Source organism: Panicum virgatum, chromosome 7N (genome assembly GCF_016808335.1).
Source record: "Panicum virgatum strain AP13 chromosome 7N, P.virgatum_v5, whole genome shotgun sequence".
Taxonomy (NCBI): Eukaryota; Viridiplantae; Streptophyta; class Magnoliopsida; order Poales; family Poaceae; genus Panicum; species Panicum virgatum.
Genome location: NC_053151.1, coordinates 25,031,732 through 25,053,989, shown reverse-complemented (window position 1 = coordinate 25,053,989; position 22,258 = coordinate 25,031,732). Strand labels below are relative to the sequence as shown.

The 22,258-nt window shown below is 45.0% G+C and overlaps 4 protein-coding genes across 15 annotated transcripts; 1 reads left to right on the top strand and 3 right to left on the bottom strand.

The window, feature by feature from the left end:
* Positions 1-312: 312 nt before the first annotated feature.
* On the bottom strand, positions 313-7,066 carry LOC120680631 (beta-glucosidase 26-like). 9 transcript variants are annotated; one of them, XR_005677742.1, is made up of 8 exons: positions 6,925-7,066; positions 6,642-6,737; positions 6,490-6,540; positions 2,699-2,916; positions 2,492-2,574; positions 1,866-1,921; positions 885-965; positions 313-629 (listed from the first exon to the last, which is right to left on the bottom strand). XR_005677742.1 is itself a non-coding variant. In XM_039962131.1 (7 exons), the coding sequence occupies exons 1-6, from the start codon at positions 6,945-6,947 to the stop codon at positions 1,895-1,897; spliced, it is 498 nt and encodes a 165-aa protein (XP_039818065.1). In that variant the 5' UTR covers positions 6,948-7,066; the 3' UTR covers positions 1,412-1,512; positions 1,866-1,894. The 9 variants fall into 9 exon arrangements, 4 of the variants coding, with proteins under 4 accessions (XP_039818065.1, XP_039818067.1, XP_039818064.1 ...); XR_005677743.1 differs by having other exon boundaries at positions 885-945; XR_005677744.1 differs by having other exon boundaries at positions 2,508-2,574.
* LOC120680630 (chloroplastic group IIA intron splicing facilitator CRS1, chloroplastic-like) lies at positions 6,744-8,677 on the bottom strand. Of its 3 annotated transcripts, XM_039962128.1 has the most exons (3): positions 7,860-8,677; positions 7,570-7,617; positions 6,925-6,985 (listed from the first exon to the last, which is right to left on the bottom strand). In XM_039962128.1, the coding sequence occupies exons 1-2, from the start codon at positions 8,452-8,454 to the stop codon at positions 7,580-7,582; spliced, it is 633 nt and encodes a 210-aa protein (XP_039818062.1). In that variant the 5' UTR covers positions 8,455-8,677; the 3' UTR covers positions 6,925-6,985; positions 7,570-7,579. The 3 variants fall into 3 exon arrangements, with proteins under 3 accessions (XP_039818063.1, XP_039818062.1, XP_039818061.1); XM_039962129.1 differs by lacking the exon at positions 7,570-7,617 and having other exon boundaries at positions 6,744-6,985; XM_039962127.1 differs by lacking the exon at positions 6,925-6,985 and having other exon boundaries at positions 7,285-7,617.
* Positions 8,678-9,001: 324 nt separating this feature from the next.
* Positions 9,002-10,325, bottom strand: LOC120680798. Its single transcript, XM_039962343.1, has one exon. It carries the CDS (start codon positions 10,094-10,096, stop codon positions 9,215-9,217), a length of 882 nt encoding a protein of 293 aa, XP_039818277.1. The 5' UTR covers positions 10,097-10,325; the 3' UTR covers positions 9,002-9,214.
* An 8,016-nt stretch (positions 10,326-18,341) lies between these two features.
* LOC120682114 (2,3-dimethylmalate lyase-like) lies at positions 18,342-21,886 on the top strand. 2 transcript variants are annotated; one of them, XM_039963867.1, is made up of 6 exons: positions 18,342-18,592; positions 19,297-19,508; positions 19,861-20,142; positions 20,791-20,913; positions 21,430-21,552; positions 21,641-21,886. In XM_039963867.1, the coding sequence occupies exons 1-6, from the start codon at positions 18,406-18,408 to the stop codon at positions 21,647-21,649; spliced, it is 936 nt and encodes a 311-aa protein (XP_039819801.1). In that variant the 5' UTR covers positions 18,342-18,405; the 3' UTR covers positions 21,650-21,886. The 2 variants fall into 2 exon arrangements, with proteins under 2 accessions (XP_039819801.1, XP_039819802.1); XM_039963868.1 differs by lacking the exon at positions 18,342-18,592 and adding an exon at positions 18,931-18,982.
* The last annotated feature ends 372 nt before the right edge of the window (positions 21,887-22,258 follow it).

The following is a 22,258-nucleotide window of genomic DNA, read 5'->3' as shown; positions in this document are numbered from 1 at the left end:
TAAAAAATCAGAGGGTATTTTTGCAAAATAACCAGAACGCGCGCGGGTCGACACACGTCCAGATTCGCCCGTCGAATGCGGGGAGAAGAGTGCAGAGCAGTAGATTTTAACTATTCTGACTAGAACATTAGGCGCACAATGCGCGCCCAACCGTTTAAAAAATCAAATAGAAGTAAATCAAAGGTAATAAAAAGTACATTTAAACATAAGTAAACCAAAGGTAATGAATGTGCCAAATGGCATAGATCGATGCATAAGAAATCGAATAGATATAACTTTTAAAGGCATAGGGACTCCAGTCACAGTCAATGCTTTAAAATGAACACATAGATGCTGGTTACTGTAGTACGTGGTCCATTGTCCTCACACAAAGAAGTCAACAATAACTGGTTCAAAAAATTCAAATAATCACCCATAGAATATACATTTATTTACATATACTTCCGATGTCATAATCCTTTCCTGAGTTTTCTTTGAAATAAAATATCCTTAATCCTTTCCTGAGTTATCTTTGAAATAAAATATCCTTTCTTGAGTATCAATTGGAGATCCTTTTTGTCTCTGTAGATTTTAGCTTGTACCGAAGCTGCAGCTTTGTATGCAAGGTAAACCATCATCCCTGGAAGAAGCTGCATAAATTAAAGCCAATTATTTAAGGATTCAAGATGACCAACTCTTACTTTAATATTAAAATAGTCAACTGGAGAAGAGAGCACTGAAATACATGTCTATTCATGGGTTAAAGATAACTGTAACATAATTTGCCAGTAAAATAAGATCTAGTACAATAGCATAGTGGTGTTCACCTGAAAACTAAAAATATTGCTTTAGAAGTGAACTGAGAAAACCGATAGTCCAAAAATCACAACAGGAATCACACATACCTTGGGGATAAAAGGGCCACTCCAGCACCACCCAATGTCTTCTCTATTGTGTTCTTCAAATCTTCACTTGCCAAGCCAATTCTAGCATTAGAATGAATTGTAATAATTGCCAGAAAGGCAGAAACCATAATATGAGGAATAAAATAATAGTGTACAGAATGTAGTTGAGAACATCTTAGAATCCTGAAAACCTACTTCTTAACTTTCTTCTTTCAAAAAATATTTAAAAATCCTCCTTTAACATGTTACTGTGTGCCGATGTGAAGTTGGAGATACAGATTGCTAACCAACATAGATGTAGCTCATTTCAGAATAGTTGAAACACTTGTCACAGCCTTCTCAAATACTATGAGACAGCAGCAACAGCACTAAAACCTATCATGATCGTAGAAATAGAAATTGTGGTACTGCAACATGAGATATTTCTATACTTAATTCAACATTTTTCAGGTTGGGTACATATCAATTCCCAGAGCCGGGTACATTCAGCATACATAGATACAGGTCGAGATTGACTCATCTTGTGCAGGCTTCATGAGTGTTTTTTTTTTGAAAAGAACTTCATGAGTGTAATTTACTGGCTTCATAACATGCATGATTGTCAATGGGCATAATGCATCAACATTTGCTACAAAGAATAAGAGTAACATAAGAGTAATTCAAGTGCCACTTAGTTATAGATATTCAGAAGTTTAGTTTGCTTCTATGTAATAAGAAAATACTTATCATAAACCAAGTATACTGCAAATAATTATTGTTTGCTGTGGCTAGTTAAAGGCTTAGTAGATCTCAGCATAGATGAATCTGAGATCACACAAAACTAAATTTGACATGCTGCTTATTTCATTGAAACAGTTGCAGGCAAGGACTTCATTAACATCCTAAAACATGAGTGATCTGAATCATAAATGCAGGTTAGCAATTACCAATGATAGAAATAGTATTTATCTAAGCAGTGTATATATGAGGGTAGAAGGTTACATGTATTTTATCAGAGTAATGCTCTCTGATCAGAAAAGGTTCAGAATGCTTCTTTCCTGTAAAATAAGAGCATGTTGGAAATCAGAGTCTTTAAATGCTATCTGCTTCTTAAGGAGAAGAAAAATTATAATCAATCTTTGGCCACTGAATCATGGAACAGTCGAATTCTATTTCTACCCATGGAACAAAAAAGTTTTGACTGGCATAATTAATCTTGCCACTATTTTGAAACAAAGAACAGAAATCAAATTTAGTCAAAACTTATGAAGTTGATGTAACAGTCATGGAACAGTCGAATAATCAATCTTTGGCCACTGAATCATGGAACAGTCGAATTCTATTTCTACCCATGGAACAAAAAAGTTTTGACTGGCATAATTAATCTTGCCACTATTTTGAAACAAAGAACAGAAATCAAATTTAGTCAAAACTTATGAAGTTGACTCTAATGAATTATTGGGAACAATATGAAATGAGACATGATGAAATGAAATAGTAACCGAAACCAAATAAAGGAAAAATTTTAGAGAAGCCTTGTTGATTCCCCACGGTACAATGTACAACAAGTAGGAGTTTGCCTGCATAATCAAAGAATTCACAGTTACATAATCAGAGGCAAAACCAACTTTCAGTCCTCCCTGCCTTTGATATTTGTAGGCATCTAGCAGTACACGTACACGAGCGGCAATAGGAACACCGTTTCTTTCATCTGCAGAAACATGTGAGAAGCATATTACTGACTGAATAAGTATCTAGTCACAGTTGACAGCAGCACAAGAAACTGGAAAGTGGTATACGTTCCAAGAATTTGGTGTTGTGTAGTGAGAACTTACAGACAAAACCAACATGCCCATCATCCTGGTAGCTGACTGGCATCAGGTTCCATGTCCCAGGGTCCTTCATATAGTAAGAAGTGTAGTGGTTGATGCCAACGTAGTCTATGGAGCATTTCACCATCCTGGACTCTTCATCGCTGAACAATGGCAGCCTATCCTTGACAATCTCTTGCATCGAGTATGGGTACCGTCCATTTATAATGGGGTCAAGGAACCTGTAAGAAGATTTAATTAGTTTTCTCTTTAAAATGAGCTGTGTTAGCTTGCTTCCCTCCAAAAGAATGTAGCAACATTTTGTGGCTAGCTGCCAACACTGTAACAATGTCGCTGATACGATGAACTTCTACGGTGAGCAATGAGCCAATGATGTTTGATCCAGAATCGAGTACTTTTCAGGTTTTTACCAGCCGCGGTGGGAGTTCCTGGCTCGCTGTGCCGCAGCTCGATCTGCACTGCCGCCGCCGCCGCCATGAATATTGGCCACACGCCACGGATCTTGGAGCCGGCTTCCAGTTCCCTTCAACCTTGCGACGCACCCCTTGGAGCTTCCCGCGCCGGACGCCGCGGCTCCTGCACGCCTGCCACCGCTCCCCCGCGCCAGCCGCCGCGACTCCCGCAAGCTAGGCACGGGTCGCCGCCTCGCTCCTCCCAGCGCCGAGCATGGCGAGCCTCTTGAGGCGCGACAGGCGGATGTCTTCTATCATGAAATGGGAGTCGCGGATGCGCGGGTCCTCGAGCAGCGGCCACCAGGAGGCGGCGGCGGCGGCGGCTACAGGGAACGGCGCAGGGACGGGAGGGGCGGCCACTCGCGGATCTCTGCGGAGCCGAGGGATAGCTCCCACAGGAAGGCGGCGCCTGGCCCGACGACGGCCGGCGAGGACTGTAGGTAGATCCAAGACATGAGCGGCTCCTCGACCTCGTCGACACCGCTGAAGCCGGCTTCGATGCGTGGGCGGCGCTTGGGCGCAAGCACCGCGCGGAGGGACGCACGAATGCGGGGGCTGTAGAGGCGGATGTAGAGCACGGCGGTGGCCGCGGCGAGGGGCCGCGCGGCTCCCAAACTGCCAGGCCATCGCGGATCTCGCACAGACCGCCTCCTCTCCCTCCGACTGGGAGCGGGCGACGGCGGCGGAGAGCAGGAGGAGCACCGCCGGGGAGGGGCAACGGAGGCGAGCGGAGAGGGAGAAGGGGAGGGGAGGCGGCGGGGGGGAGGGAGAGAGCACAGAGGGGGAGGGTGGCGGCTCGGAGCAGGAGCGTGAGGGAGAGGCTGTCGGGGAGACGGGAAGGAGAGTGAGCGGGCTAGGGTTCGGGATTGCGGGAGGGAGTAAACGAAAAAGTGTCTCGAGGGGTTTTTTGAACACGATAATATTATCGATTTTTCTCTTCTTTGGATAGAAATAAATAATAGTTAGAAGGTTTGAGTGAAAAATTTACAAACATGAATACTGTGCAGTCTAGGCGGGCTGGGTTCAGCTGAGATTTTTAGTAAACCGAGGGACTTTTTTGTAAAATGTTCAAAGCAACGGCTGAGCGCCACGCGTCCACTTTTTGGCGTCGGATGCGGGCGTGTGAGCACCAGGCAGCAGCTGTTAACTATTCTGACTAGAACATTAGGCGCGCGATGCGCGCCCTACCCTTTAAACAATCAAATATAAGTAAAATGAAGGTATAAAGATGTGATAAATACATGCATGTTATAATGCTTTAGGATAAATCCAACACAAAATCACAGCTTATGGTAATAAATACATTGTTAATATGTTAAAATTTGAGCAACTTGGGTCCACTATCCGTCATAGGTGTCTACCCAGCATTGTAGTGGTTGTATCTTACCTTCAACATTATGCACTGCTTAACTCAAACACAAGTTTTACATATCACATCATGTTTTTTTGAGTGGCATATCACATCATGTTGAATTGCAGGAACCATCATGGGTTCCCGACTAAGTGCTGCGGAAGATGAATAGAAATCGTGCCATCACAATGTTTACTCTGTTTTTAGTCACTACCTAGTACTATTTGCTTCCATAAATGCAATACGATAGCACCACAAAAAGGTAACTATCACCCATATAGGATCAAAATGATGAACTGGGTAGCAGGTTCATGAGCATATCCGAGGGTGCCGGCTGGCAGTGACGGAGCTAGCATTGAAACCGGGGGGGGGGGGGGGGGGGGGGGGGGGGGTAGTGCTACAGTGATCATGGTAACGCTGGACTAATTGGAACACTTGCTGGACCATTGGTTGTAGTACGTGTAGATGTGTAATGTGATTTTGTGTCGGCCTCAGCCCTGTGAATGACAGGCCGTTGTGTTGTTGGGTCAGTGTCTACCAACTCCTCATTGTTTTTCCTGGACCAAGGGGGGGCCATGGCCCAGTTTCGCCTCCACAGCGCTCCGCCACTGCCGGCCGGCGCACGTCAATGTGCTTGAGCATGAGCTCAATCAGGAGCATGTTGTCGCGCCGCCCTCTTGCCACCAGCTGGGACCGACCCACGGCAACACATCCCCGTGGCCGCCACTCCAGGCTGCAGCGGCCCGTGCTGCGTTTGGGCTGGGCTGTCACGTCTGCCCAAGCACCGACTCTTTTTCTTCACACACACATGGATGTCACGTAGACCATTCAAATTTTGAAATGGCAGACAAATTGAGGGTAAAGGTGCTTGAATCCAATTCCTAAGTAGAATAAACAATACGAAAAATGGCAGGCACTCGCAAGAAAGGAGTTAATTCAACTACCTGTGAATATAATATAAGAAAAATAACAATGGCGCATGAATCCTCCTGCGCTGTTCGAGAAAAAAAACAATGGCGCATGAAAAAGACTGGCAAATGCAGGACAACAAAGAACCCAAGTACATGCTATCTACTATCAATTGAAGGGTACTTGGCCTATTTAAATCATTAGATGTAAGCAAGCTAGGATCCAGCACAATACATTAATAGATACTTGATTTCATCAATCTTTTATGCCATGTACAACTTAATATAATGCATATTGATGATAGAGGAAAGCAAAGAGCTAAGTAAAAGAAAATTAAAGAATCATGCATTTTTAGAACGTACACGGTGCTCAGAAAATTCAAATTTATCATACTGAAATGCATATACTATCAGTAACTCTGGTCACTGAACTTTCTATTTTGAAAATGTTACAGAGATAGTGTTTGGAGTGAAGAATACAGCTAACTCATTTCTCTATAAGTTCACTGTAAAGATATATAGTAAAAATCATTAGCAATGCTGGCAAAAAAAGAAACCATCTGTTCATCACCAAGTCAAGTGAATGGTTTTCAAATTGCTTGTTGTGCACACATATTTCCTCAAGAGTAAATCCACATTTTGAGAATAAGTCAATCAGATATTCATCTGAAAATAGATGCATCAAAGATTTTTTTAATGAATGTATGATTACCCAAGGGAAGGCATAGGTTACACGAAGGGGGAGAAAGAAAACCAAAATAAAAGAGGCAGGCTGCATATAACGGACACTTTGGTAGGATTATAGGAAATGGGGACATAGAATGAGAATTCAATTATAGGGGCATGGTTTTAAATAAAAAGTAAGCTAGCTCCTGTGTTTTAAGCATGTTAATAACAAGTCCATCTGAAAATAACATAGCAATAAGCAGGCTTATACTTTTGACTATTTCCAAACATTCTCCTTCAATACGTGATTCTGAATGCTATACAAATATACACAGCCAAGAGCAAAAGAAGAATAGGATTTTTCGAAGTCACAAAATTCTAATATCAAGATCTCAAGAAACACATAAGAGAATAAACCTGTGCAAGGTCCCCAAAGGCATAGTCCCGAAAGAGAACACAGCCACCATGCTGGCACAGAAGACAGCAGTTCAGTTCCCTCGATCAACGGCAACTTCTGAGAAATGAAAGGTTAAGACCTAAAAGTAAAAGTAGTACTTTTATGGTTCAACCTGCCCAAGCACCAGCGTCGGCCGGACCGCGCTGTAGCGGCATCCAAGCTCAAGGCGTGCACAACGCTCATCAACTTTTCCCAATCTACACAGGAACTACAGACGAATTTAGCGTAAGATAGATAATCTAGATCATCACAATATGCCTCTACATCAAGCTTTCTTATTATTACTGGATCATGTTACTCATCCTATTCAATCTAAAAGGATTAACTGAAAGCATACCAATCATTAAGAATAGTGAAGATCCATTACTTATAAAGGTACAGCTAAAAAAAGATACCTTGAAAACAATGGTGTGTGCATAAGCCATCATCAAGAGAATCCTTCTGTGGAAGTTACACCTGCAGGTGAAAGTGGTTGGAATATTTAGCAACTCACAACAGCAGAGCCTTATATCCCAAGTAAACGTAATTGTAAAATCAGGAACTGAAGATAGGGACAGAATTTAGCACTTCATCGAGAAAGGCATAACAACGAAAACTTTAGCCTTTTACTGAAAATAAACACATATTGACACTTCTTGGTTGAAGGTAATTCAGGTTATCTATCAAATTTATCCATATTTCATTCATTAATTAGATTGCTGCACTATGGTCAAAAGAAAAAAATGTCCAACACTAAGGAAAGCAGCCGACTTGGTTGAAGGTAATTCAGGTTATCTATCAACCGCAGTTCATGATGCCCATCCTAGTACTCTGCCCCTTCTCAAGCTTAAGTTCAAATGGGTCAGTTCAGTACATGGAAAATGAATGTCATCACTGCATATGGCAAAGTGAGTAAGAAAAGAGTAGAGAGATCATCACTGCATATGCAAAATGCCTCAGATCAGTAAAAAAACAGACGGATGGATTGTAGCTGCAGTGCAAAATAATAAAAAAGTGCAGAAAACCAGATATTATACATAATAAATGGATCAGAGGAGCACCATCATAAGTTCAGGGATAAAGAAATGTAGCATGGCACAGATCCAGACCTACAATGCACATTTGAGAAAGAAAAGTGAGATGGGCATAACTGCCCAGGGATGTCACGAGATCCTGTGGCAAAAAAAATGGAGAGAAGGATAGGGGTTATGTGGAATCATTTGTGGCGTGATAAGGGGTCGGGGATTTGCGGAAATCACTTGATTGTTTGCAAAAGCACATCTACAACCGAGTACCCTCTGAAAACCAATGATAAATCTCACGGATTTGGGGTTTAGGGGAAATTACTTGCCTGTTTCTTGCGCATTAAACCAGTCGATTACCATATGCGCAGATCCACATCCCATGGAGCCATGGACGTGGTGAGAAGCAAGGGGCCAAGGGCTGCGGCGGCGGCGAAAGGGAGGACGCGGAGGTTTGGGCAGCCGGTCCAGCTCGCCAGCCGCCAGCTCCGTCTCCGCGCGTGGCTCCCTCGTCTTCTTCTCCCGCTGCAGCGCGACCTTGAGGCCCTCGTCCCGCGCCGCCGCCCACGGCACCACCCGGGATTTCCACTTCTCCGCCGCTTCCCGGGCCCGCTCCTGCAGCTCGATTTGGAGGTGGAACAGGACGGCGGCATCGGCATCGTTACGAGCGGGGACGGGCGCGGCGGGTCGGAGAGCTCGAGGGAGCGGACGCGGCGGATAGGATGGCGCAGCGAGTGCGACTGCCGGGGACGCGGGCGGTGAGGGGATTGACGGCCGCCTTGCCGCCGGTGTTTCTTGCCGGTGCCGGCTTGGGGCTATGGTCGTGGGGCTTGTTGAGAGCAGCTGCCTCGTCGGAGATGGAGGCACCGCGGCGGCAGACTGGCTCCGCCCCAGCCGCGGGACCCCGCTACGCTCCGGCCGCATCGACCCGTGGCGACGGCCGCGGCGCCATTCCACCCCGGCTGTGTCGACCCGACGAGACGGCCCCGCTCCACCCCGGCAGCGTCAGCCCGCGGCGTCGGCCTGGCTCCGCCCTGGCGCGGCGGCCCAGCTCCAGATCTGCGAGAGAGAGAGCCGGAGGGGCGTGAGAAGGGGAGGGGAGGTGGCAGCGGGGGGAGAGAGAGAGGGCGGCGGGGAGGAGAGTTAGTGTTCGGGTTGGGGGAGGGGTCGGCTGGGTGGTGGGAGGGGGTGTTTGAAAAACAACTTCGGGTGGTTTCTGCAAAAATGATAGTATCGTCGATTTTTCTCTTTTTCATGTGGAAATAAATTTTAGTGTAAGGGTCTATTTGTAAAACATATGCACGCAGTTACTATACAGATTTGTCATGTTGGACTGGATTGTGATTCCAGCAAAATCAGAGGGCTTTTTTTGCAAAATATCCGAAGCCGTGGCTGATCGGCACGCGTCCAGTTTTGCCCGTGGAACGCGGGGAGAGAAGTGCAGAGCATGAGAGCAGGAGGTTTTAACCATTCCGATTCGAAAGCCATCGTTGCAAGGCCACATTTTGAAATTTAAAATTTGTCCTCTACTCCTCTACGACTCGCGATCGCCAAAGCCATGGCAACAGCCACATACACACGTGTCGGCCTTCCAAAAAGGAACGAGAAAGAAAAGGCAATACAGGGGCCAGTGAACTGAACAACAACACATGCGAGCAAGCTCGCGAGCTCCTCGCCCCCTCGCTCAGTCCGCCTTCTTGGCCTCCGCCGGCTTGCCGGCATCACCGTGCGGCTCCGGCGCCGGCTTGCCGGCATCACCGTGCGGCTCCGGCGCCGCCATGCCGGCGCCGCGCGCGCGCCTGTCCTCGGCCGTCTTGGCGCACACCTCGTCGCGCATGCGGAAGTACTTCTCGAAGGCCCGGGGCAGGAACCGCGGGATGAGGAAGACGAAGAGGTTGGCGGAGAAGTAGAGCAGGTTGGCGGCGGCCAGGTACCGCCCGAACCACAGCCACGCCGCCTCCCGCGCGGTGGCGGAGCGCGGGAGCGCCCGGCCCGCCCACACGTCGTAGACCCAGTCGACGATGACGAAGACGCGGCGCACCGTGTAGAGCAGCGGCACCAGCGCCCGCACCGGCGGCGAGAAGGCGCCGCCCAGCGACCCCACCACGTTCTCGGTCAGGATCTGGCACGACAGCAGGAACAGGTGCGGCGTCGCCGCCCGCACCGCCGCGTCGTCGCCGCGCGCGAACCCGCCCAGCACGTGCGCCAGCGGCAGGAACAGGCCCACCGTCGTGCCCACCACCACGTACGCCTGGAACAGCTTGCTGCCGCGGAAGATCTCCTGGGAGGCGGCGGGCGAGGCGGCGGCGGCGTCGAGCTTGGTCGAGTGCAGCGGCGGGAAGGCGAGGCGGGAGATGGCGAGGAGGTAGAGCGTGGTGGCGACGGGGAAGGCGAGGTCGATGAGCGGGACGAGACCCGACGCCGAGAACACCATGATGAAGGCCACCAGCTGCAGCTCGATCACGCGGAGGGAGCCCATCACGCCGCCCAGCATCGCCGTCGGCTGCCGCTCCGACGCGTGGTCCGGGTCCGATCGCGGCGCCACCGCCAGCGAGATCCCCGACATTGTCGCAGACCAACAAGCAAGGCGCCGGTGCTACTAGCTGCCTGCTAGCTTACTAGCTCGCGTAGCGTCGATGAGGTGAGGGGAACTGTGAATGAAGATGACAATACAGCAGCAGGAGATCGAGCGATCGAGGAGGATTTAGCATGCAGGAGGGGAGGGATAGATGATCGAGCGGGAGAAGACGGCCCGGCCCGCGTTATCTACTCGCGGGGATGGAAGAAGACGAGATGGGGTTGGGCTTGTTCGGGGTTGGGCAGCTGGCGCGTACGTGTCCCCGCATGCGGCGTGGCACGTATGGCCGGGGAGGCCACGTCGCCGGCGCCTGGATGCTTCTGCCGGTGGGAAATGGGAAAAGAACGGCAGCGCTTCAGGGTTCGAGGATGAGATGGCACGGCAGCTGATCAGCTAGCTTTCGGTCGCATTGGAACGGAACACCTGTTTAGTTATCCTAAACATCTCCTCCGGCCGGTCAGCAAAGCATCTCGTGTCCCAACTCCCAAGTCAACACCCGGTGTTTTAGCTGGATACCATGGCTCTCGACAAGTAATAAAGAGCTTTGGCTTGGATATTCATAGAATCTTATCTTATCTTAATTACAATACGATTTCTGTACCAAAAAGAGGGGAGAGGGCAGGGAGCATGCCACATCACATGCAATTCACGGCCGTCGGATCGGCCGGATGGATGATCCAGATCATGCATTATATTTTTCAATCATTTTGCAAAACACTCTCAGACTTTAGATAAATCAACTCGTGGTGAGCTTCACTCCTAGAATTTTCTTCAAAAAAACCCTTAACTTTTTGGAAATCAATCCACAAATCCAGCAGACCAGATTTAGGTAACATTGCAAGGAAAACCGAAGTTTTCATAAAATCAACCCACTATCTGAGTCTTATCTCTCAGAATTATTTTAAAAAAACCTCGAATATTAATTAAATCAAACCACAACTTGTTTAATCCGTTACTTCTACACGAGCAACATTATAAGTACAATTTGAAAAACCAAAATGTGTTGGAATCGAAAGTTTCTCAACATAGAATTTGATCAAAGATTCAAAAAAAATACAACTTTATTACTAACTAAATTTTAAAATTCAAAATGCTTTCTCAATTCATTTGCACAAACCTTACATACGGCCTGTTATACATATAACTTGGACACCAAAATGTCTTCAAATAAAAAAAATGATCAACACAAAAGTAGCTTAGAATTTCAAAATCTACCTTTTTTAATATCCAAAGTATTCAGATAACCTTTTTTTAATTTCAAGTCGAGGAAGATTATGGAGTTGACCAAAAGTTGAGTTTTTGAATCAATGGTCGGATTAACGATCAGAGACCACGGCCACGGCCCTTCACCCTATCGAGGGGATTTTCCACGCTGCCTCTTCCTCCTAGCGTCGCCGCTTCTTCCCATCTCCGTTGTGGTCTCCATGCCCTACCACCACGCCATCTCAATCTGCTGCATCGTGGGTGGTTCTTGCTGCTCACTATTGCCATAGGACTGTACTGGTAGGTGCACCCCTTGATGTATTGCGGCAGTTTGTGGTTGTGTGATTCTGGTGGTGCTAATCAGTTGCTGTTGAATCAAGAAAAGGGGGCAGAGAGAGAGATCGGTGCTGGTGGCTGTTGCTGACCCAAGACAAGGGACAGAGAACAAGGAGGAAGAAGGGTGAACGTGAATCAATAGGGAAAAAAGGTTAGGGTTCAGGGATTTCCCCAAATTTTCAGAAACACGTCATTTAAACTCTTGGTTAGCATTCATATTGTCCTATATGTAGGTGGAATTAGCTTCTAATGTTTGGGTTTGACGACAGAAACCTTAGATTATGAATAAATCCTTGTGCAGTGACATGGTTTTTAAAAACTAACCATTCGTGTTGCAAAGTCTGATCACATGGTAGTAAGAAAGTTTGTAGATTTCGTTGATATCTTTCCAATGGCATTAGTTTCACTCAATTCCAATTAGTCGTTTAGGTGATATCATCAAAATCGTGTTGTTGTTCCATGTAGAAAATCTGTGCATAGAAACTATTTATATACTTTGAACTTATTTAAAGGCCGAATTTCCCCTGGGTGCTGTAACGAAAGTTATAGGAAATTTTCTATAGATATTCAAGATGTATTTATTTGCTGCATTTTGTTAAGAGAATCAAAAGATATGGGCCAAACAGCGAGTAATTAAGAGAATTAGTCGAATTTTCAGAAATTGTGAGAGTTAACAGTTTAGGCTTTTTGCTTCGTATTTCTTCGAGTTTATAGGTTTTCTAGTTGATATGAATTAGTTTCTAAGAGTGATTTATTGCACAGGTTTAATAAATTCTAGTGGCGAGCGTATGACGCCAGATTCTCGACTAGGTTAAGGCAAGTGCAATGACGAACCTCTTGATGTGTGAATATGTTTGTGGCTTTCTTGCTGCGCTTGGGCGATGTTTATTCTATATATTTATCTCATATGATGATTCATTTAAGCATCATGTCATGATTTTCTGGTTCTATCAAATGTTCTAGATCCGTGTGTTGCCTTTCATATCATTCAGGTGCTAGGGGTTTGTATAAACACTGGTTGTACAGCTTGGTTTTTATGTTCAGGTTCCTATAAATAAGTGCTGGCCTCACTTATTCGGCTTTACCGGTAAATGCTAAGGAAGTTTCAGGTGACATCCGTTTCAGATGGAAGCTACTGTTTCATTGTTGTTCTATGATTATGGATTCCCGTTGTTCATGTACTTGTAGTCATTCTACCGGTTTCGAATTGTGCTTGCTAAGTATCCCTACTCATTTTTGTGTTTATTTGATTTTTAGGTACCCGTGGATGAAGCATGCATGGGATGGGAGTAGCCACTTCAATATGAGCATGCACACATCTTTGCCATTCATCAAAACAAATCTCTAGGCTGAATAATTCTTTTGACATTGCGGATTGTCGCATGATCGTTTGGTTGTCGCTTAAGATTTATTTATTCAGTTGTGTTGGTTGATAAGAAAGTCTATTTACTGTCTTTATATCCACTATTATAATTATATGACTTGCCTGCTGCGAAGTTAGAATTTACTAGAATTTTTATACTTAGTGTAATTTAATGTCTTTAGTAGTAACCTCTAGGTAGGTCGTTACTTGGGATGCTACAATGGTGCAACCCAAATTTAATTTGGATGCTCAGTTTAATACTTATAATTTTCATCAGTTTTGAATTTGTATACATATGAGTAACGTGACATCATTGTTCTTTTGTATGCACAGAATCATTCTCCACTTCAGTAATGTTGATGTGCGGAAACGGTCCATCCTAACATGGACTTAATAACACATTATGCCGGTGCCCACAGTCTTTCTGCTTCAGGTGATGATTTGGGAAATCATCACCCGAAGCGACCTATAGCCATGCTCAGACTTCAATACGAGGAATAAGATTTTGAGGAGTTCTTTTTACTACTACCTCAATTTTACTAAATGAAGTTAGGAAGTCGTAACGTGAAATGCACCCTGTTAAATAGTTTGGGATGAAATAGATTTTATGGGTTGGGTTTCAATGTGGAGTGTGTTTGGGTGGGTTCAAATGAGTTGTAATATGTAATAGGGTGGGGCAATGTCGTTTAAATGCGGGTTGGGATAGGTTAGGGTGTGTTGAAGTTGGTACTTTGTGCAAAACTGTGATTATATATAAATGTCTGTCCCGCGTTAAGAGCTGGACCCTAAAATTTAAAAACTTGCGTTCACACTATAAAATCATCAAAATTGATTGAAATTTATTGGAGATGACTCAGTATGACTGGCAGCTACTCTGTGCAAAGTAGTATGGCTAGAACTATATGTGAATCCCACGACAAGAGCCGGACTCTAGAAATAAAATCTCATGTTCACACTATAAAATTTCATCGAAATTGGTTGAAATTTGTTAGAGATGACTCAGTATAACTAGCAGCTACTATGTGCAAAGCAGTGTGGCTAGAACTATACGTGGGCCTCACATTAAGAGCTGGACCCTAAAATAAAACCTCACGTTTGTACTATATAATTTTATCGAAATTGACTGAAATTTTTTGGAGATGCCTCGTAATGATTGTTAGCTACTCTTTGTAGATTGGTATGTATGGATTTATATATGGACCCTATATATCGGAAGAAATATATTAAAACAAGTTGGAAAGGATTTAACCTAACATTCGGTTGAAGATTTGACCTAGTAATTTAGTTTGGTTTTGGTTTGGTTTCCAAACGATTAGCAGGCTACGTGAAAATACCTGCGAGTTATAGTTAGGGATGGCAACAGATCTAAATTCATCGGGTTTTGCCGTCCCAAACTAAAACCTATGAAAAATATTTGAACCCATAAAAAAATTCATACTGGTGACGGGTTTAGAATTTTGCCTAAACCCAAACCCATCGGGTTAGCGGGTACCCTCGGATCACCTGTGGGTCTACACTTTACTATACAATTTTTTCTCATGATCATTAAGTTTAATATAGTAAATATCATTGTAGCGTATTATGAGTAAGAAATCTATGTTCACTAAAAATTACAAAAGAAAATAAAAATATAAATAGCAAGCTCTATATTTACATGATCATAACACCATACAAAGTCACAAATCCATCATATGCATATACAAACACGACAACTACAAAGCGACAACACCCATAACCACCACTTAAGGGTTGACCAAAATAAAAATTGAAGAAAAAGAATGTTAAATTTGTTATAAACTCACAAAATAAAATGACAATTGCTCTATGTTGGATCGGGTTTAAAAAATCTATGGCTTCACCGGTTCAGGTATTGTTGGAACAAATCCTTGTCCATAAATCCAACAAGTATGACTTTGTGCCCATTAATAAACCCACGTGTGACAGCAAGATCCGCAACGTTATTCTGATTAAGAAATCGTGCTTAAAAAAATGTAAAATGGTGATTGGCATCACTCGCTGCCGCTAGTTGCCCTGTTAGGTGGGCCTTCAATTTCTCCAGACCCTTACGATCTAAGCCTGACCAAACTAGTACATGAACCAAACCCGTTTTTTATTTTTATATTTTTCAAAATTATTTTTTATAGAAATATATTTTCGGTTTCATAATTTACAGTTTTGTACCCCTACCGTCCGGCTGCGGGGCGGCCGCCCTCCTGCCGGACGGTAGGGACCTGAATGTAAATAAAATTTATTTTTATTCGCATTTTGATCCCTGGGGGAGCATGCCGCCCGGCAGCCGGCGGCAGGTACCCGCCGCTCGGTGGCGGGGCGGTAGGCCTACCCGCCGCCCGGCCCCTCCCGCAGGTTCAACCTTGACCGTCAGTGCGGCATTAGATGTGGTTTTAAATATTTTAGATAAAAATAAAAACCGTTAGTAAAGTAGATGAATATGGAAAGTATAACTTAGCAATCCATACACATACGCAACTGAGAACGGAATAGGTGATGCATGAGAACGAAATAAGTATAACATGACGACATGTTCATAACAAAAATACAGAAACAACTAGAAGCACCTCCTAACCACCCCGTCCATGTCGACCTCTTTTACGCCGTGCGTGGACGTGGTCTGTAGGGTATGTGTGTCGGTCTGGAGGCCCTACGTTTCTACCTGGACGTTCGGTGGCCACATGTGTCTGGAAGGTAGGATCGGCCTGCTGGTTAGGTGTAGAAAATAACCGACTCCAGTCTTCGAAGTTCGCCTCCAAGGTATCTTGTGTGGCCCCTATACAGTAGCAATTAAGATATCTTAATCATCGTCTTATAAGTCATCTATTTGGGTACATATTCATTATACGTACCTGTTGGTGGTGGATACGTAGAAGGACCCATATCAGGAAGCTGGTGGTGCGATCCTGTAAACCGTTCAAATTATTTAAAATATTCATAGAAATAAGAAGAACATGATAAATTCGGGTTACGGATTAGGTATTTACCTTGTATTCCTTCTGCTGTCGCCATAGGGTAATACGAAGAAGGTCCCGCATCATATAAGTGTTGTGATCCTATATGTAAATGCAAAAGGAATTAGACTTCATACCAAAATTAATTAAAATTAAGATATGGACTATATGTTTACCGAAATGTCATGGTGGTGCCTGTGTTGGTTGAAATGACATCCCTGCAGCTGGTGCCATGGTACTAAACTGGGTCCCTCCGTGAGGTTGATAAGGTGGGTGTCCATCACCTGTATGGACTGAGAATTAATTGTTGTGCTTATTTTGCACCGATGCTTTGCAGAGGCCATGGTACGTGGCTGCAAGTACCGCTGAACCCCAACAGTATTGAGGCATTTCCTCCACAGCTGCCTCTGCGATCTCCTATACGTAAGGCACAAGCACCCTATCTACATAGGCCTCGTGTGAGTTGTTGAACATTATGTATCCAAAAAACCACAACAGGTATGCCTGAAGGGATCGAGTGACGCTATCCTCATCAGCATCATGTGCCAAATTGTCGGACTGCATAGAAAAGATGAACATTTATGAGTACAAGATCAATTATAAAATAAAACCATAACTGTACTAGTCAAAAGCATAACTCTAACATTACTCATAACAAAACGAGGTATGTACCTGGAACTGCAGAATCCATGACTTGGCAGGCCCTGTTGCTTTTGGGTGCTCCTCTACATCAATCGCGATGTCAATATTTGCAAAACGCTCTTCTAGATCGTCCAACCACGTAGACGGGACAACGCGAGTCCCTACGGCATTCCCACTGATAGGAAGACCCAGCAGCATCACAACGTCATGTAGGGTCGGTGACATCTCCCCACAAGGGAGGTGGAAGTTGTGTGTCTCAGGCCTCCATCTATCAACCAGAGCCGTCAGTAGGGACCTGTCCAGCTTTGCCAAACCACTCTCAGCAAGACGGCCTATAGTAAGAAGACCAGCCTCACTCAACCTGAAAAGTAGAATGATCAAAAGTAAGTACATTATGTAGGAAACGTATACGAAACAAACGTATACGAAACAAACGTATTCTCAGAAACATAATCCGACGGCATATCACCTAGGCACCCATCGTGGGTCAACAGGAATCAACTCCGCTGGTGGACGTGGACGCAGCACGTTAAGTTTCACGCACTGAACCACTGCAAGGAAGGACCGGTGCGACGAGTCTATGACTCGGTCAAGTAGAGCTGGCGTATCTTCGGCCATACCTAACACAAAAATATAAGTTTTCTGCATTTTCTACAATTTATTTGAAATTTTCATAAACTTTTCTAGCATTTTCTACAATTTTTGAATAATAAATTTTTATAAGTAAAATTTTCTAACATTTTCTACAATTTTTCTGCATTTTCTTCAATTTATCCGAAGTTTTCATATACTTTTCTAGTATTTTCTACAATTTCTGAGCATTTTTTAAATTTTTTCATGCATTAAACAACTAATCAATACCAAAAAAAGGTTGGTAAACCTAAATGGTTTTTCTAAAAACTAATCCTAATTCTACATAAATTATACTAAAAACAGTATTAAAATATCATTACTGCTGCATACACTAATTATAGAATTAAACATACAAAAAATTTAGAATAAAAAAGTTGAGAAATATTTATTACTTGCGGTTCGGATCCAAAATCCGGCAGGGCTTCGCCGCTGCAACTCCCTCCCTCACCCCTCCTCTCTCCCTCCCCCTCTCTGGATGTTGTGGGAAGCAAATGAAGGGGGAGGAGGGAGCTCAGCCTTTTATGTAGAGGGGGGCTGCCGCCCCCCTGCCGCGCGGCGGGTAGGCCTACCGCCCCACCACCGGGCGGCGGTACCTGCCGCCCGGCTGCCGGGCGGCAGGCTCCCCAGGGACCAAAATGTGAATAAAAATAAATTTTATTTACATTCAGGTCCCTACCGCCCCGCAAGTGGGCGGCAGGGGGCCGGCTGCCCCGCAGCCCGGCGGTAGGGGTACAAAACTGTAAATTATGAAATCGAAAATATATTTCTGTAAAAAACGATTTTAAAAATATAAAAATAAAAAAACGCTGAACCAAACAAACCCTTAGCGTTTCTGGCCCGGCAGAAGCGAAACGGGCTGGCCGGGCTCGAATCTGAGCTTAGGCCTACCTTACCGAGCTCAGCGTAAAAAGCCTCCACCGTACCAAAAAAAACAAAAATGTCACGAGATTTGGCCATTTTGGGTGCACGTCGAGTCACAAGATGACAATATCAGAAAAGAAAAAAAGGCACAAGATGACAAGATCCTTGACTGCCACGTTGACTCGTCTCCCAGCCACGCCAAGTCAGTCGCCACCACGCCAGCCACCGCAAGTCAGTCACACTCCCCCTCTCCCCATCCCATCCCTCTCCACCCTCCGCCAATCCCAGCAAGCAGGATGGCCGCGCGCTGCCCCTACTTCGCCGCCGAGGAGTCCGCCCGCGGCATCCGCCCGGGGGAGTCCCCGGCCGCGGCGCTCCGCCGGATCCTCGCCACGCCCGGCGCGCACCAGGCGCCCTGCTGCTTCGACGCGCTCGGCGCGCGCCTCGTCGAGCGCGCGGGGTTCCCCATCGGCTTCATGGGCGGTGCGTGCGCTCCCCTACCCCGGATCCCCCGAGCCGGCCCCTCCCGCGCGGGGCTTGCTGCCTGTTTGGCGGCGCGCTCGCGTCTGTTTCTGTGCGATGTACTGATGCTGGTCTTCGTAGAACCCGGGTTTACCTCGTTTGTTTGAGAACTCGAGATGCTATTCGGTTGTCTTCGCGCCGTATAATCCCAATCGGAACAGATTTACCACATCACCAATTCATTTCGTGTGCTTCTATACTGAATTACGTACTGGCAGAGTCACATAACCTGTAGGGAGGAATCACTGTCCTTCACTGCAAACTATCAGTTCCGTGACGAGGATTCATGAAACTACCTGCATACTTGGAACTAAATGATAAGTCCATCTCAAGAAGATGTGAATCACATAGGTAGCCATCCTTTCTCGGGCTGGTGTGTTCTGGTGGTTATTTTTCTGACTACATGCTGCAATGCTGGTTCAGATTTAAGATGTAAAATGGGTTAGGGGCTTTTTGCTTCAAAGGTGGAGTGTAGTTGAGGAATCCAGCAGTTCTTTGATCAGAGCGTGTATTTATTCTGTGGGAGGGGCTAATATCGGAATTCCTTTATCGTAGCTTGTAGGCCTTGGAAATAAAGATTTGCATACTCTGTTTGTCTGGAAGAACATTTCGTGGATATTCTAGCCAGGCTATCTCATACGTTGCATTGCTTTTGTTTTCTACAGGTTTCTGTGTTTCTGCAGCACGGCTTGGCTTGCCTGATGTTGGCCTCATCTCCTATGGAGAAATGGTAGACCAAGGGCGTCTAATCAATGAAGCTGTGTCGATCCCAGTGATTGGTGACGGAGACAATGGCTATGGAAACTCTATGAACATCAAGAGAACCATCAAAGGATATATTAATGCTGGTTTTGCTGGAATCATGCTTGAAGACCAGGTGCGCTCTTTTAGGAATACTAATCAATCCTTCCATAGGTTGGCACCTTAGTTAATATATAGTACCACATATGTTCTTTGTCATGTTTAACTCCCACTGACTGAATAATGAGTTTAACATGTTTTGATCTCTCTGTTACCTTTAGATAACAAACACTGGCAGTCTGGCACTGCCCCAAAGAGGAAAGCTGTAGCCAGCAGACTTTTTAAATTCCACGTTTGCCACATGCTTGTCTATTTCCTTTTAGATTTGTGTACTTAGGTTATATCAGGACGTGGGGAGAAGACTTTCAGTTTCATAATTGATCGCTCTGTTTTATTTATCCAAGAAGTTGACATGAAGCAATTTTAAGGTGGCACCTAAAGCATGCGGACATACTGAAGGAAGGAAAGTCATCTCAAGGGAGGAAGCCATCATGCACATAAAAGCTGCTGTTGATGCTAGGAAGGAGAGTGGCTCTGACATTGTTATTGTGGCAAGATCAGATTCCCGTCAAGCCATTTCTCTTGATGAAGCATTATGGAGAGTAAAAGCTTTTGCTGATGCCGGCGCTGATGTTCTGTTTATTGATGCCCTTGCTTCAGTGGAAGAGATGAAGGCATTTTGCGCAGTTGCACCAGAAGTTCCAAAGATGGTAAGATGTATTCTATGTTTTCGATGCTTTTCCAGTTACATCTGAATTGTGGGTTTATGCTTGTTTCTGCACCTCATTATCCTTTTGTGTTTGTGTTGCCTCTAAGTCCTTTCTTCCAGTGAGTTTGACAAGGGGTGTTGAAAGGATACACCCAAAAGACAAATATGTTCCATAAAGTAAAATTGAGGCCACACTTTGATCTGAAGTTGTCTTTTAGTTTATATGCATTGTCATACCCATTCATGCTGGTTCAGGTTTGGAGTTCCGCTGCAGATTCTGGATATTTTAGTATTCCATAGAACTTCATGCTATGTTCTCGATGCATAATCTAATGTTCGTGTAGGTGTGTTGTGTCATTCAGATCTGTACATGATATAGTGATGAAATGGGGCTGATCGGTGCCTCCATTTGGACCCAGCTTTATTGTAGGTATTAGATACATATGATGAACTGATTCACCTACACCATCACCATTTTCTCATATTTCCAGTCTGAATCGAAAAGAATACCTGTACAAGTTACTTTTACTGCTCATGTTTTGTTGTCAACTATGACTGGGTCCATGTGTCCTTTTTATTATTTGCTTGAAGTTCTTCCTTCCTCTAGCAGTTATACGACCCATGAGTACGTTTACACTTTTTTCTGCAGGCAAACATGTTAGAAGGTGGTGGTAAAACTCCAATATTGAGCCCTGCAGAACTTGAGAAAATTGGCTTCAGCCTTGTGGTCTATCCTTTATCCTTAGTAGGCGTGTCAATGCGTGCAATGCAGGTTTGTATTCTTATGTGTATGCAGCATGTGACCTTATTTTTTATATCCAAGTTATCAAGGATGGGGCTGTGTATGTTAGACTGCAGATAGAAATCATGTACTCCCTCCGTCCCTAAATAACTGTCGCTCGGGAAGCGTATTTGTCAGGCAAACACGTTTCCCAAGCGACAGTTTTTTAGGGACAGAGGGAGTACACATTTAGTTTGTTTGAACACAAGCAGAAGGTAGTCTTCGTTCTTGTTGACCCTTTTTTCTGCATACTTATTGAATTACATTTTCTTTGTACCTCTGTATTCTTATCTTTCATTTAGCTGGCTAAACATTATCTCCCTTATACTAAACGTAACCTGTGTTATGGTTTGTCAGTAGTGATGCAAGTTGGCCTATTAGCGAATCTTCTTTTTCAGCAACTATTTGATATTACTGTTAGTGATCTACTACTGTTGCGTAACCTGGCAATTGCAACACATTCCTCATTTCATTTCTGTTCTCAATACAAGCATCTCTGACATGCAGGATGCTTTAATTGCAATAAAAGATGGCAGTGTACCTTCCCCTAGCGTGTTGCCATCTTTTCAGGAGATCAAGGATACTCTAGGGTTCAACCGCCACTACAAAGAAGAGAAACAATACCAATTGGTTAGCTATGATGTTCATTTCTTTTACTCTGTTTATAATGAACATTATGTTAACATGCAATTTCCTAATCACTTGTTACCTTTGGTAGGACAAGTGAAAGATGCCACAACTCTAGAGCCACAAATCGACAGTAATCTATCATAGTTTGACGGTTGTGGACTCTGCTGGATATGCTATCAAGGTGCCCATGGCTTAAGTACCACCAGACATTTATGGGAGACTTAATATTTGGGTGGCTTGTAGTCTTTTCTACCCTGTTATGGTCTCAATAATTCTGAATTTGTGGTTCTAATTACAATAAAACAGGCCTACTGGGGATGCGGATACAGCCCATTGAAAATAGCGCAAGCGCGCCGCTATGGTTTGCAGCGAACGGTGACCGGGTTTGGGTTGGGGGAGGGTGGGGGTGGAAGCGGTGGGTGGTACGGGCGGCGGAGTGGTGCGGCGGCGAGGTGCCGCCGCGCCGTAGGAGGTGGTCGAGGCTGGCGGTGGCGGGGCAGTGGGGATTTTTTTTTTGAGAGGAGGTAGTGGGGATTAGGGTTATGGATTTTGGTTGATGGAGTTTGGGCCTCCAATCACCGGCGGGGTTAGAGGGATGGTCGCCGGCGGCGGCATATGCCCGGCGGTGGTGGCAGGTTGTGGGCGGCGAGGTTGGCGGCGATGGCGCCGCCGGCTGGGTGGTGGAGGATCCCTGGTGGACGGTGCC

What these genes read in the sequence shown, in the direction of transcription:
- LOC120680631 (XM_039962131.1), bottom strand. Translation starts at nt 6,947, where the DNA reads ATGCACACACCATTGTTTTCAAG. An exon ending in CACACACCATTGTTTTCAAG is followed by an intron (nt 6,738 to 6,924) that starts GTATCTTTTTTT and finishes ATTCGTCTGTAG; the next exon opens with TTCCTGTGTAGATTGGGAAA. An exon ending in AAAGGCAGGGAGGACTGAAA is followed by an intron (nt 1,922 to 2,491) that starts GTTGGTTTTGCC and finishes CTTATTTTACAG; the next exon opens with GAAAGAAGCATTCTGAACCT.
- LOC120680630 (XM_039962128.1), bottom strand. Translation starts at nt 8,454, where the DNA reads ATGCGGCCGGAGCGTAGCGGGGTCCCGCGGCTGGGGCGGAGCCAGTCT. An exon ending in GTTTAATGCGCAAGAAACAG is followed by an intron (nt 7,618 to 7,859) that starts GCAAGTAATTTC and finishes TGTGCATTGTAG; the next exon opens with GTCTGGATCTGTGCCATGCT.
- LOC120680798 (XM_039962343.1), bottom strand. Translation starts at nt 10,096, where the DNA reads ATGTCGGGGATCTCGCTGGCGGTGGCGCCGCGATCGGACCCGGACCAC.
- LOC120682114 (XM_039963867.1), top strand. Translation starts at nt 18,406, where the DNA reads ATGGCCGCGCGCTGCCCCTACTTCGCCGCCGAGGAGTCCGCCCGCGGC. An exon ending in CCCCATCGGCTTCATGGGCG is followed by an intron (nt 18,593 to 19,296) that starts GTGCGTGCGCTC and finishes TGTTTTCTACAG; the next exon opens with GTTTCTGTGTTTCTGCAGCA. An exon ending in GAATCATGCTTGAAGACCAG is followed by an intron (nt 19,509 to 19,860) that starts GTGCGCTCTTTT and finishes AGCAATTTTAAG; the next exon opens with GTGGCACCTAAAGCATGCGG.